At 48.6% G+C, this 13,888-nt stretch overlaps 1 protein-coding gene across 2 annotated transcripts in view; it reads left to right on the forward strand.

The window, feature by feature from the left end:
• The window catches only part of LOC126541919 (protein Wnt-6-like), a 50,602-nt gene extending 38,895 nt beyond the window's left edge, over positions 1–11,707 (forward strand). For both annotated transcript variants that reach the window (XM_050188885.3, XM_055077014.2), the window contains 3 exons: positions 5,538–5,758; positions 6,742–7,001; positions 8,369–11,707. In XM_050188885.3, the coding sequence (XP_050044842.1) occupies positions 5,538–5,758; positions 6,742–7,001; positions 8,369–8,824 (937 nt within the window). In that variant the 3' untranslated portion in view covers positions 8,825–11,707. The remainder of the gene's footprint in view (positions 1–5,537; positions 5,759–6,741; positions 7,002–8,368) is intronic.
• Positions 11,708–13,888: the final 2,181 nt, after the last annotated feature.

Consider the following 13,888-nt stretch of genomic DNA (forward strand, 5'->3'; position numbering starts at 1 on the left):
TTATGCTAGATGAGCTGTTAAAGCAGCTCCGTGATAATCGTTGCGTAGAAAAACTCATATCTCTCGACAGAGGGCCGACGGAGTTGGCGACAATGTAGCGATAAGTACGGCTACAATCGACGCTATAATCACCCATTCGGTTGGTGAAATGGCAGCTGTAGAAAAGATTAGGCGAGAATTCGTTTTTTTTTTTTCCGAAGTCGATTCTGAACAAATAAAGCGAATAAGACCAATACGTTACTCTGATCTTCTTACTGACCTCTGCATCTTCCGATGGTTTGCTGTCTAACTGTTTCTTATTGTTTCCGCGTGTTACAAGAGGTTAACTTGCACCCGCTCTAACACATTCCATTCTCATAGCGGTTTCCCCCTTCGCTTACATACTAAAAACAGTATGCTAACGACATAAAGGTGGCTACACTGATGTCGCGGCATAGGAACATCGGCAGCTATCGGTTACAAACAGACGGACAGACAAACAGACACCACCGTTGATTTCACAGTGAATTCCAACATAAGACAATTATAATCGTAAGAAGCATGCCGTTTTCTAAATATCCCTTATTATTTCAGTATGTCGTGTTGTTAGTACGCGCATCACACTTCTTGCATGTTTTCTTTTCTTCTTCATCTATTATGTTTGCGTTGTGGTATATCGTGTTGTTTATATATCCAGTATGATTCACACAAATGAACATTAATGTTTCGTTGCTTTTTAATACATGACCGCTGAAGAAGCAATATAAGCTTTTCGTTTTGTCATATCTTTTTATCAGCTGAAAAAATGTAACTTCAATTCACGGTAATTTTACGTCACTAAGCGTTAATTCATGGAAGTAGGGGTCGAGGACCGCATTTTTCTGGCTTCAGTTACTTATTATGCTGTCCTTTTTTTTTTCACAACATACGGACGGTACTGGCGATCTATGCGTACTGGCGATCTCGTGCTGGAAACTACTGAACATGTTCTCTGCCGTTGTCCCAGATACAGCGCACACAGCGTACTCGCGACCGCGATGGCCAGTCTTGCCGACTGGCCGCTTTCAGAGCAGACAGTCCTCGAACGCCGGCCTATACAATCGTCCCACTATAAGTAGGTCAAGGCACTCTTGAAATTTTTGCGTTAGAGTGGCCTGCTAGAGAAACTATAGTTCTCACGGACCGTTCCCCACTTCCTTTATATATTTCTTTTTCCGTGCCTTTGCTTTACCTCTCCGCTATTCTTTCCGTCTTTCATTTTCTCTTACCCTTCCCCCAGTACAGGGTAGCAAACTAGAATCTCTTCTGGTTGACCTCCCAGCCTTTCCCACTCCATTTATTTCTCCCCGTTATAGGCGCTCATGACGGCGACGATTTCTTTGCGATTTGTTTTCAAACGTGTCTACGTTTGTGTGTCAGGAGGGAAAGAAGTGTTCAAGATCGCTTCAGGATGCCGCCTAAAGATCAATACCACCTAAAACTACTACTTCATTTACCTTTCTGTTATTAATTTTGTTCTTGTTTCGCGTTAAATAGTCGGGATTCGGGCGTACGGCTGTTAAAACAGAACTACGCAAAAGTTGCGCCCATATATAGAAGAAGGAACATACACAAAAAACGGCCCTCCTTTCTGCGTCTGCGCTTTTAATACTGTCCTGTTTTGAAACGAGTACTCGAGAGTGGCCGTTTTACCGCGTTAGACGGTTGTACGTATATTTCACGTGCTTGAAGTTACGTACGTACGCAAGCCGGAAAGTATTTCACATTTGCTATGGCAAAGAATGTGGGAAGAAAGGACATTATGACCCACATTATACCTGAAAGAGAGATAGAGAGAGAGTACGTCGATATTGAAGCCACAAGTAAATTTAAGCTGTCTGCCGGTTATAACGTCCCGAAGCTACCAATTGGCTGTGAGAAAGGCCGTAGGCTCCGTATTGTTTCGACCCCGTGGAGCTAAACGAGCGCCGAAGACGTGTTTGCACTCCGCAACCAGTGGAATGCGGCCACCACGCCAAGGAGTCGAACCCACGGTAATGCGCTCGGCAGGAGGACGCCACAGCCATTGAGTCGCCGCGGTGGGTCACAGAGAGAGAAAGTAAACGTGCCGCGGTTGCCTAATCAAATCACAGATGGTGTGTCCATTCCAGACCCTATGTTTTTTTTTTTATTAGTGGTATAGTTCTGGTTTACTCGGCAACTCGCACATGAAGAGCACATACCTCTAAAACTACGGCTGCTTCCGATGCCAGAGCTGATTTACGGCTTAAAATATTGTGATTGGTTCACTGTCTGGTTAAAATTAATTTCTATAAGTTAAACATACACGTCACAAGCAACTATCACGAATGAGGTGCCTAACTCTCGCAAGAAGTTTACGTATAAGTTGCAATTAATTCTATTCTACAAAAATTTCTGACACATTCTAATGCCCCCGTGACCGTTTCCTCGCTTCTTGAGGTATATGAAGAAAGATTGGTTTTGTTTGAACATTGCAGTGCACAATTTTTTTTTTTTTTTTCAGACGGACGGTGTACCCGCACCGTAACGACTATGGCCGATTTTTAGTCACGCGCCCGTACAGCGTATACATGCCCCGCATTGCACTTGACGAGCGGCTGCAGTAGCAGTTTTACTCTGCATGGGTAATAGCTCTTGGCGTACGCCAGCTGATAGGTCAGCGGTTTGGGCTCCCAACGTCAGTGATAACAAAACATAGCGTGACAATGAGATTGCGCCGGGAATGCTAATCCTTCGCGTACGTCTTTCTTTTCTGCAGGACTCAGAGCGAATCAGTTTTAGATGTCTGCAGCACCGCTGCTTTCCGATCCAGGTGGCGCCCACTGACAAACACACGCACGCACAAGCACCATATACGAAAGCACATGCGTGCACGCGCACTCACAAAGCGCACGCTTATACGTGGCGCTATATGCAGACTCTTGCAAATTTGGATGCATTAGCACAGTGGTTTACAAATGAGCGCGTCGGCGTAGGCGTGCGCACTATACAGATGATTTTTCTTGTAACCCAAACTTCAGGCTGTCTTCACCCGAAAACTCGTACTTCCGCTCCCTTCGCGGCGCCGTCATGTACGCGCCTTGCGGTCGGCTCATAACCCAGCGGGCCCCGCAAGGGCTGCGTGTGCCTGCGTGTGTATGTGTGTGTACAGGCGAGCAACGTACTCGGCGGCGTCGTGTGGATGGGAACGTTATGGCCTCCTTTATGCCTTGCGGCGTAAACAGACAGACTTGGCACAGGGCCGAGGGGTCCGCTGAACCTTTGAAAAAGAAAGAAAGAAAGAAAGAAAGAAAGAAGAGTGCTAAGGGAGAAGAGAGGGAGAGGGTGGAAAAAGGACGCCGAAGAGAGCGCCGTGTGCGACGCAAACGTCATCGCGTGTAAACGGTCCTTGCGCCACACAGCTGCCCCTGTAAAAACGCTGCGCCACTCGTCGCCCCCCCCCCCCCCCCCCCATCCCTTTTATTTTCTCCCTTTTGTAATGCGCGAGCCATGTTCCGCTCGCTGAAGGACGGCCACAGATGTTGTGACCCCGTATCCAGCGGCGTTTTAACTCCGGTACATGGAAGGCTATACGTCAGCGAGGTTTTCTACGGCCTCGTGCGCAGCTTCGAAACAGAAAAGAAAGGACCCTGTGCGCAGGGCGACGGGCCTGTAGTTTTAACGACCGATATTGTCTTTTCTAGAGTTATGCTACCGACAGGACAACGGGGGCCCCAGGACGTCACGTCATGACGATGCGGGGATGCTGCTATCCGTTTCGGCGTCAGCTCCTCTGAGAATTTGCCGAGAACGGCGATGCAATAAGTACACCTCTGTTAAATACGTAAATTCACCCTTTCGTACACCATACTTGGCAGAAGCCTGTTTTTCTTACGAGCACACACCTTGCCCGTAAGCAAACTTAGAAACGTGGCATCATACAGATGCAACAGCACTGTCGTGAACTTCGGCATGCAAAGAGACGTCGATGATCTAGCTAAGGTGCCAGCATTTTCACCTGCAGTGCTTTTTTTCTGGTGGAGGTCACGAAATTATTTTTTCCTCGTGCCCGAACTCAGATCAGGACGTAATATCTCGTCAAGTCGGTTCCTATTACCGACTGACACCTTACGAACGTGGAAAACCCCCTTTTCGTTTAAATACGATGCATGGATAGATGTAAAAAGCGGAATCTTTTTTGTATTGAGAAAGCAATCGTCTTCGCATGTTGCTTGACATAAAGATCGCGTTTTCTTTCCCAAACACAGAAACGAAGGTGTCAAACTGCATGGTATACATACAGGTTGTCATGTTGATGCTACATTCTAAAATATTAGCGTAAATTTTCGCGAAAGCTGACGGCAAGAATATGCTTAAACCCAGTTACGCATGTATTCAACTTTATGTCCGGGTAAACAGTAATCACGTGGAAGGCAATATCGACAAGGATTGAGGGTATAAAGTGCATCATAATTTACAGTCAACCACAAAAGTTTACGGACCACGGGATCTCAGGAAACGTTCAATTTCTGAGCAGCCTGTAACAGTAGTCAGTAAAACCGAACATCACATTGTTGTTCACATGCACAGGTAGAGGCTGTAAATGCGAATACTAGGCTGCGTTGTGAGACTGCGCGGATATTCATCTTTTGCTCAGATTTCATGTTCCGTAAAATTTTGTGGTTGACTTTACAAGGGGTCGCACAATACAAACATAATATTAAACATATATATAAAATATAGATACAACAAATATGGTTCAGATATACGGATGTCAAAAAAGTATAACCCCTGATGCGTAAACAATGCGGCAGGGTTCGAATCTGGGCGTGCCTGCATGTAGCAAGCAACGCTTTTACTTCTATTAGCGCAGTTGTAAAGCGCGAGCACCGAAACTGCAGGTGACCGTCGCCCAAAGTAAGTGGCGGAGTTGATAGCACAATCGCCGCAAACGGCACCCCCCTGGGCTGTGTCAAAAGTGGATATTTGTACCCACAGAACAATGTTTCATCGGCCAATTTTAGGCATTTGCTGAAGGACGGATTGCCCTTCGTGTTTATACGCATCTGTGTTCGCCCTTTTCGCGGTAAATACGTCAACATGTCGTTTAACTTAGGGGCAACACTTCGATAATTATCATTGACAAACTGTGAAGACTGAACGCGCATACTTTTTTTTTTCTTTTTCAACCATTCGTTTGGAACTGCACGTCAGCGCACCATTGTTGCAGGCACGTGGGTTGTCTACGAAGCCTTGGCAGGAGTGTACGTGGATACATAATTACTTACCGCGCATTTCAGTGGCGCTGCCGCCGCAATGATGAATGAGTCCCAGTGAAAATGAATGCAGGGTTTTGTGCGTTTTGATACTGCGTTCCCTCAGAACGCCGCGTAGGTGCGTCGTGCTCGTGGGTGCTTGCGCGCGCGCCCGCACTGTATATATATATACATACGTGGCCTCCGCGATCAGCGCGCCTGCGCGCTGCCGGAGCCGATCGCGGGGGCCACATTATACGTGTATACGCAGTCTGTATAACGAGCGGTGTTCTCTCGTCGCAGGGCGATGCGGTGGCAGCTCATCATGGAGCCGGCGCGCGTGTGCAAGAAGAAGCGGCTGCTGCGCGGCCGGAAGGCGCGCATCTGTCGGAAGGAGCCCAAGGTGGTGCGCGAGATCGCGCGCGGCGTCGACCTGGGCATTCGCGAGTGCCAGAACCAGTTCCGCTTCCACCGATGGAATTGTTCCACGCTTCGCTCCTCCATGAAGAAGGTGCTCATGAAAGGTGCGTCCCTACGTTGCACGCGCCCCGTCTGTCGCATGGTCGAGACGATTACGTAACAAACCTGGACAAAGCGAAGTGTTTTCTATATAACGAAAATGCGCGAGTCTTACTGAACGATACTCAGGTAAGTAACTGCCCCAGAACGAACTGGTCATCTGATATATCCAAATCGGCATGTTAGTCCAGCTTGGGACTGTTACAGGAGAGGGTTTATACACAGAAAATGCAAATTGCAATCAATAATAAAATAAGAAAGCAATCACGTGTAAAAATGCGAGAAATCAAAGCATTCATAAGCGGACACATCGAGCGCGGAACATGAGAGACCAAAGACAGCCGCCAGCTTTGGTCACCAAGCAAGCGTTCATACACATCACAGAACATTAATTTATATGCTCATACAAGATTCTCGAATGCATCACAAAAGTTCAAGCTCCGTATCGGCGAACTTGAGTATGTCAAATTACCTGATAGGCCGAACAATTTTCTGGGCAGTTTGTTACAACCGGGATCGATTGTATGTCTCATCAGACGTGCAGGCGTTGGGCGCGAACTTGGCTGTGGTGTGAATCCCGAGCCATTGCGAACACGGCCACGTGCGCTATTATGCGCAGCAGATAGGACCGAGCCTTTATTTTGTGCAGAGGCATGCATGAAACCCGTCAGGTTTCCAACCGTTCATCGTCTGGGCGGCAGTTTTGTAAAGGAAATATTAAATCTTGTAAAGGAAATTGATTGATTGATTGATTGATTGATTGATTGATTGATTGATTGATTGATTGATTGATTGATTGATTGATTGATTGATTGATTGATTGATTGATTGATTGATACAGCAGATGGCGAGCATTACTTGACAGACGGACCTCGTTACCACCGTCACGAGGCTTCTTGATAAGAGCACTGAGGCTGCACACAAGAGCGATGCATGCGCGCACCTTCATCTCGGTCCGACCACTCACCATGCACTCGCATTTGCGCAGACACTCGCGAGGCAGCCTTTGTGGACGCCATCGTGGCAGCGGGAGTGGTGTACGCGCTGACGGAGGCGTGCGCCCAGGGCCGCCTGCTCGACTGCCAGTGCAGGCGGCGGCACAACGCCGCCAACCACCTGCAGGGGCGCACGGGCTGCGACCACTACGTCGACTTCGGATACCACAAGTCGCGCGACTTCATGAACCGCAAGCGAGTCGGTGACCTGCGCGCCACCATCCTGTCGCACAACTATGAAGCCGGACGACAGGTGGGTACTCATGCTTTGGGGCGCCGACCGGGCAACCTCGAACTATTCTCAAAGCACTATACTTATTAGCGTATATCACCATGCGTGGTACCAGAAGCGTATGCAGTGGTGATGGCATCTTAACATATTGTAACGTATAGTGCTTCAATCGTAACTCCTTTACAAATGCTGCGTTTCTCGGCTCAGGAACAGAAGAAAGGCCGTAAACACATTCATGAAGATAATCTCTATGCTGACACGACTACGCAAGCAGATAAGGGGAACGTATAGTATAGTCGGTTATCGCAACAAGGTTTATGGGCGCTATAAATGTGCAAATTTAGAATCTCGCCGCCGCTTCAAACAGCTCACAGAGGGCAAGTGCGTCCCACGCAAAGCGTAACACACGCCAGTTGCAATTCTGTCAATGCTCCGTGGCGTAGCTTTCCTCTTTTATGTTGGATGCAGTTTCAGGCTAGCTAACGTATTGCCGAAACACTATAGGCATAATGTAACAATTCTATCATAATGTCATTCCTTCTCGCGCTCCACCATGCAGTGGTCCGAGAGGCTCTCTGTCTGCATTTTATCAGCAGGATAGGCCGATCGTAAACGGTGAAGGGAAAGGAAGAGGATCGAACTAAAGAAAGCAGAATGCGATGTTGGGCTATAGTCGGTTAAGGCTTGAAATGTGGTTCTGGTGCAAGAAAAACTAAGCGGAAAGAAGGACGGACAGAAAGAGCGCCAACTTGCGACTGAATTTATTACAGAAGCACTCATATCTTATACAAGCAGGAATGACATGCGCAACACCATGAAGTGTACTGCACGTGTAGTAAACAACGTTACAAACCGACAAGACATGCAATCAAGGCCAAAGTATCAGCATAGAGAGTCTAAAAATTGGTATTCGCTATTGTGCAATGAGACTAGTGGGGACACTGCATGACAGCATCACCCTTTTTCTTCATGTAATAGGATTCCAGCAACTCACGTAAAAATTGGTATTCGCTATTGTGCAATGAGACTAGTGGGGACACTGCATGACAGCATCACCCTTTTTCTTCGTGTAATAGGATTCTAGCAATTCACGTGCCAGCGAATCCCAGCTCCTAGTATAAAGGAGACGCGTGCACCCAAAATGCGGCACACAGCCACACGAAGCACAATCCACCTTCATTTCCCTTAATTTATCATTTCTTTAATTCAGTTAGTAAGTACAACTATAATTTCCCCTATGTTGTCCTCGGTGTCATTGTCTGTTGCCTTCTTATGATACGATTAATAAAGATCGGGCCCCTGAGTTAGCCCCCTTTCTTCTCGTTTAAATATGCACACTGGCCCACGTGTACAAACAGCGTCGGGTCACATTTCTTCTTCCCGCGCAGGCCGTGCGGCTGCACCTGGAGCGCGTGTGCCGCTGTCACGGCATGTCCGGCACGTGCTCCCTGAAGACGTGCTGGCGCAAGCTGCCCACCTTCAGCAAAGTGGGACTGCGGCTCAAGCAGCGCTTCCAAGGCGCGGTGCGCGTCACGGCCGGCAACTCGGGCAAGGGCTTCGTGCCGGAGTCGGTGCGACCGCCGGGCCGCGAGGACATCGTCTTCTCCGAGGAGTCGCCCGACTACTGCGACCCGGACCGACGCACCGGATCGCTGGGCACGCGAGGGCGGCTCTGCAAGCTGGGCTCGCAGGGTCCCGACGACTGCCGCACCCTGTGCTGCGGCCGCAAGGTGCGCAACCGGCAGACGGTGGTGAGCGTCGCGTGCAACTGCACCTTCCAGTACTGCTGCAACGTGACGTGCCAGACGTGCCTCGAGACTGTGCACGAGACCACGTGTCTATAGGGTCCTTCGGTGCCGGCTGTTTGTGGACCAAAGACTGCTACTCTGGAAAAGCGCGCCGCTGTGTTGTGCCGCCGCCGCACCCTATAGCTTTACTTCTTCGAACGCTGCGAGCCGTTAGTGTTTGGCTTAGTGAGAGAGACGAATGGTGAGACTGCGAGCCTTCTTGGACTGCCCGGAGAAACGTCGCCGTTTGTTTTGAAGCGTCGTACACGCGAATGACGGAAAACTGCTTTCTTCTTCATTCGACCGCTAGTAACTTAGAACGTGACTTTTCTTCTGTTAGTTGCTCTCTTGTGCCTCCGTTCGCGCATTCAAAAACGCCGGTAACGAAGATTCGAAGCACCGTGTGGAAGCGTTTCTAACCATGGTTTGAAACAGCGCTTAGAGAGAGGGTTCACGGGGCTGCCTTCCGCCGAGACACGTCAGTGGCGCGGGCTCGTCAGAAGTTAAACAAACCAACAAGAAAAAAAAAAGAACAAAAGTGCTTCTTCGTTTTCGACAAGGTCTGTGATATAGTGAACAGTGGGCTCCGTGAGCTCGTGCTTCGAACGACCGACGGCCTGTGTGTGTTTGTGCGTGTGTGTGTTTGTCGTGCTTGCGTGTACATATGTGGACTGGAAGCCGGTATTCGGAAGGTGTGCCGTTGCATCGCATCCACCGGTGGTTTTCAAAGCCAGGCACCTGTACGCGTACGCGCGCTTAGAATGCGGACAATCTTGCAGACCGAACGCGCGAGCTGCGTGCTGGCGGAAAAAAAAAACGAAGTGTCGGTGGCATTTTTCTTTCGCGTCGTTGTTGCTACTTTTTGGCGATTTGAAGAGGACAGTTGTTTGCTGATCCTTGCCTCCCCCGGCTGATGGCATTTAAGACCTGTTATAGTCAAGTTTCCACGCTTTTGTGTTCTTCCTGTGGCTTTTTTTTTTTCTTCTTCAAGTCAGGATCGAAAGATGAAATGGTTGTTTATAGTATTGTGGTGCTCCCAGTGCCGCGCATGGGAGGTGTGCAGGCTATGTGAAAATTTGTTAATACGTATGTCATTCTGATGCGTAGTTTAAGGCATTTCACTAACGTGCTCGTGTCAGTGCAGTTTATATGTCGGCTTTTCTCGTCGTGTTATTATGTGGTGCAGTGTTGTTAGCGATGTGTTTTTGGTGAGACGCTGGTGACTTTCTCGCGGCTTTTATGCAGTGTTGATCACGCTTGTCTAGCACGAACAGCTTTCCGTCAGTTGCTTTCTTGGCACACACAAAAAAAAGCAGCAATGAAGCAATTCTTCCTTTCTTTCCTTTTATTTGGAGATGGAATGTGCAGTAACAACTCAATCAACTAATTTATGCGGCGAGTCGCCACACCGCGGTATTTCGTGTTCTTTGTCGCTGCATGAAAATATTCGTCCGAGAACAACTTCGCTCTAGGCAACAGTGATCGACGCTGTGTTAATGCTGCTTTGAATGGTAGGTGTTCGCATCCAAGCATTTTTCGTCGTAAGCTGCTTTTTATGGCCAACTTTTTTCAATTCATGACGGTGTGCCGTTTTGGAACAAAAAAAGAAAAGCTGTAGACCGCGTAATTTTAACACCCGGCTATAAGTCAATGTGAACAGTCAATTTAGTTAGTTACCTGCATCTCCCATATTAAGAAAATAGAAGAAAAAAAGCACCGAAGTGTTGTGCCAAAGATCATAATGCGCGGTAATGAGCTGCGTGCTTACATTTGAAATGTTTTAATGAACGCCAATAGAGTGCACTTTGCCGCGATAGTTAACATCTTAACCTCTCTTGTGTGCTTCTTTTTTTTTTTTCTTGCCGGTAAATTACTAGCTCTTTACAGACCACAGTCAGGAAGATAGACTAGTAATAATTATAACACTTAAGTAATGGTTAATGAGACGCTGGGATATGAGAAGCTGCTGCGCTTAATTATATAGTGGCAGCTAAAGAACGCGTATTGCGGCTACACTGATGTTTGCGTCCCTATTTATTGTGTTTTACAAAGCATTTATAGCATTAGTGTATGTGGGTAAGACAATTTTCGCATGACAAATGGGAACAGAAACAATGCCTTCAAAATATTTGTTCGATGTCGAATTGAAAACTCGGCAGCTATAACGCTGGCCGTACAAATACATTATTGGCCATGAGCTCTGTTAATGACAAAGATTGTGGGAATCAAAGATTGTGGGAATCGTCATCGGGACGTTTGGGAAAGTGCAGAGTGCCTCAGTTAAATTTGTCGCATAATTTTCTAAACTTTGTCTTCTGGTGGGACGAAACAAGTGCTAACTCCGTTTCAACTCCTTTTGCGAAATCTAGGTATAGGGTTAAGCTCAGACTGCAACTAAACTAATTAGCATAAACAATGATGACGCAACCTAATTAGCATACCATCATAGTACTAACGAGGTTTATGAAGTCATAAATTAATAGCAATCACTTTATCGAGATGGTTAGCGCCATGCGCAACCATCGTAACGAAGTCTTATTCGCTGCTTTTCATTGACACAAGCGCCTGATGACATCGTAGAACGAAAAATTCCCCCGTTAAAGCAAAGGACGCTATCACCTCTATGGTGTCGTCGTAATGTCGCGTCCTCTTTGCGTTTCACATTGCATGACTTTAGTATCCGCACCCGCCAAAGGGGATAACAGAGCAAGAAGTTTTAATTTCCAACAACGGTGGCAGCGGCGTCCTCTTTGTTTCGAGCTTATTTGCAAAACTTAACTTATTTCATTCCGCTACACGAGCATTTTGTTCTGTCTCACCACGGGCACCATGCGACGATTTGTTTACCACCAGCGTGCCTTCAGTGCCATCAGAAACGTTCTTTTTTTTTTTTTTTTCGCCTTCAATCTTACGTGCACTATAAAGATGTTGTTTCGTAAACTACCGTTGTATCTGTGTTGCTTCGGTTTTGCAGCCGCAAAACCAGTGACGCTTTGCCTGCTGAGTCGCGTCGCAAAGCTGTAAAGGTCACTGCTCTTCCCTCCGGCTCGCCTCGCCTGGGGTGCGCAGCACTACCCAAACTTGAACGGAACACCAAAGCAGTATTCAAGTCAACGTAACGCCAATATTTATTCAACCTAAAATTTAAAAAAAAGTAAATGAAAAGTGGATGTTATGAAGTGTTGCGTAGACATTCAATAATGAAGAAACTGTTGCCAAGCGTTTCTTCCAAACATAAACTGTTATCACTGCTCAGATATAAAGGTGGTGTTTCCTTTAACACTGAACCGCATGCATTGTATATATGCCGGTCACCAGATTTCATGGACATCCAGAATGAAGCGCATGCAGTCTCGACGTGAGTGAGTTCGAGTTACTAGGACGACATGCTGCTGAAGCTGGCGGCCAGTAGCAGTGGAAGCGGTCGCCTTCACACTATACGTGTAGCCTTGTATATACCGTATACGTATTGTACTATGTATCACCAAGCCGGAAGGAAACGCGAGCGACTCATGCGTATGTAGCAGAATCGAGCACGTGCCATTCTTCGCGTCAATACGCTTCACGCTGGTGATGGCTCGGTACAGTTTTTCTTTCGGGGCGAAAAGGTCATGCCTCGTAGAAGCCGATAAATAGCTGCACCGCTAAGCAACGCTGTCACATCGGCCACCCGTACAGCTAGCTAAATGGTTTCGCGCTTCAGTCTGGCCATACGCTACACATGTCTGCGTACTCCAGAAAACGGCCCGAGTATGTATGGAAAGTATTGCTTATTTGTGAGACTGCCGTGAGGAACGTAACTTCCCGATGACGTTCACCACCGCATAGAGCCATCGTAGCCACAAGCATCGAGCCACCATTGATGGTTCCCATTCAACGTTCGTTAATGGTTACACATCGCAGTTTCCACTCACACGCCACTCGGGGGTAAGTATATATATTTATAAGTGTATACAGCCGGGCAGACGCGCCTCGTGGAACCTGACAGAATGCGTTTATGCTGGTCTTCTCTCGTGCTTGTGGACGATCATCGTCTAACGGCCGCTGCCATATCCGATGTGTTCAGAGCCGAAATGGAACTCTGTAGCCGTGCCGCCGGCATTCGAGCCCGCTTCCTTTTCAACTCTCGAGGATTTCTTCATTTCCGCCAGTGTTCATTGGGCACGGTCTCATCAATCAATCGTCCCGCAGAACGCTGGAAGGCGAAGGTTAGTCCATATTTCCCCTGGCTGCCTCTCGCTGGGCCAGCGTAATCGAAAGCGGGTCGTAAAGATCGCTACGAACATCCTCTCGCACGCCAGCTGCTCGCAGCCATGTCGGACGCGCAGGGATACAGAGGCGGCGGGGGGCGCAAGCGAGAATGGGGTGGCCGCGGCCGGGGGGAGGTTAGTTGAGGGTGTTGCGCCGTGCGAATAGAGACAACGACAACAACAACAAGACAGGGGCAGACACGAAAGATGGCAGGGTGGAGGGGGGGGGGGGGGGGTTACCGAGCGTAGGGCACAACTCCGTATAGTGAGCAAGCGGCAGAATTTGAAGACGGGGGAGAGCGGCGGGATCCGCCGGGCGGGGAAAGAGCCATCGGCACCCAAGAATGAAACAAAACGAGAACCTAATCAGCCAATTCATCCCCCCTCTCTCTTTCTTTTGACGCTCTTCTTTCTCTCTCTTTTCTTCCTTCACCTCCTCCCCGGAACCCTGCTGCTTGGTAAGGCTCACACGCGTGCGTGTGTGGTCCGCCGGGGCACTTGGAAACAAGTCGGCGCGCGCGTTAGGCCGGGATTAGCGGCCGCCGCCGGCTGCCGCCGCGTTCTCTCGTCTCCGCGGCGTGCTTCTGCGTGCACGACGTCGCCGGGGGTAATCGCCGCGGTGCACCCGCTCTCCCCGCTTGCACTCCTGAATCGAGGGGAGGAGAGAATAAGCGAGAGGAGAGCAGGGCGGGAGGGGAAGAGGGTCATTAATTTGCGAAGGGCGTTAGCGGCGGGAAGGTGGGTGGTGGGCGAGGAGGAGGAGGAGAGGGGGTCGCCTGATTACTAGGGCGGTCCGCCTCCTCTCCCTTATGAGGCGACCCCACCCCGCAAGGGGGCACGGAGCCATCAGTTATACCTGCCAGAGGCCTTG

This window comes from Dermacentor andersoni, chromosome 2, assembly GCF_023375885.2.
Source record: "Dermacentor andersoni chromosome 2, qqDerAnde1_hic_scaffold, whole genome shotgun sequence".
In the NCBI taxonomy this organism is placed as follows: Eukaryota; Metazoa; Arthropoda; class Arachnida; order Ixodida; family Ixodidae; genus Dermacentor; species Dermacentor andersoni.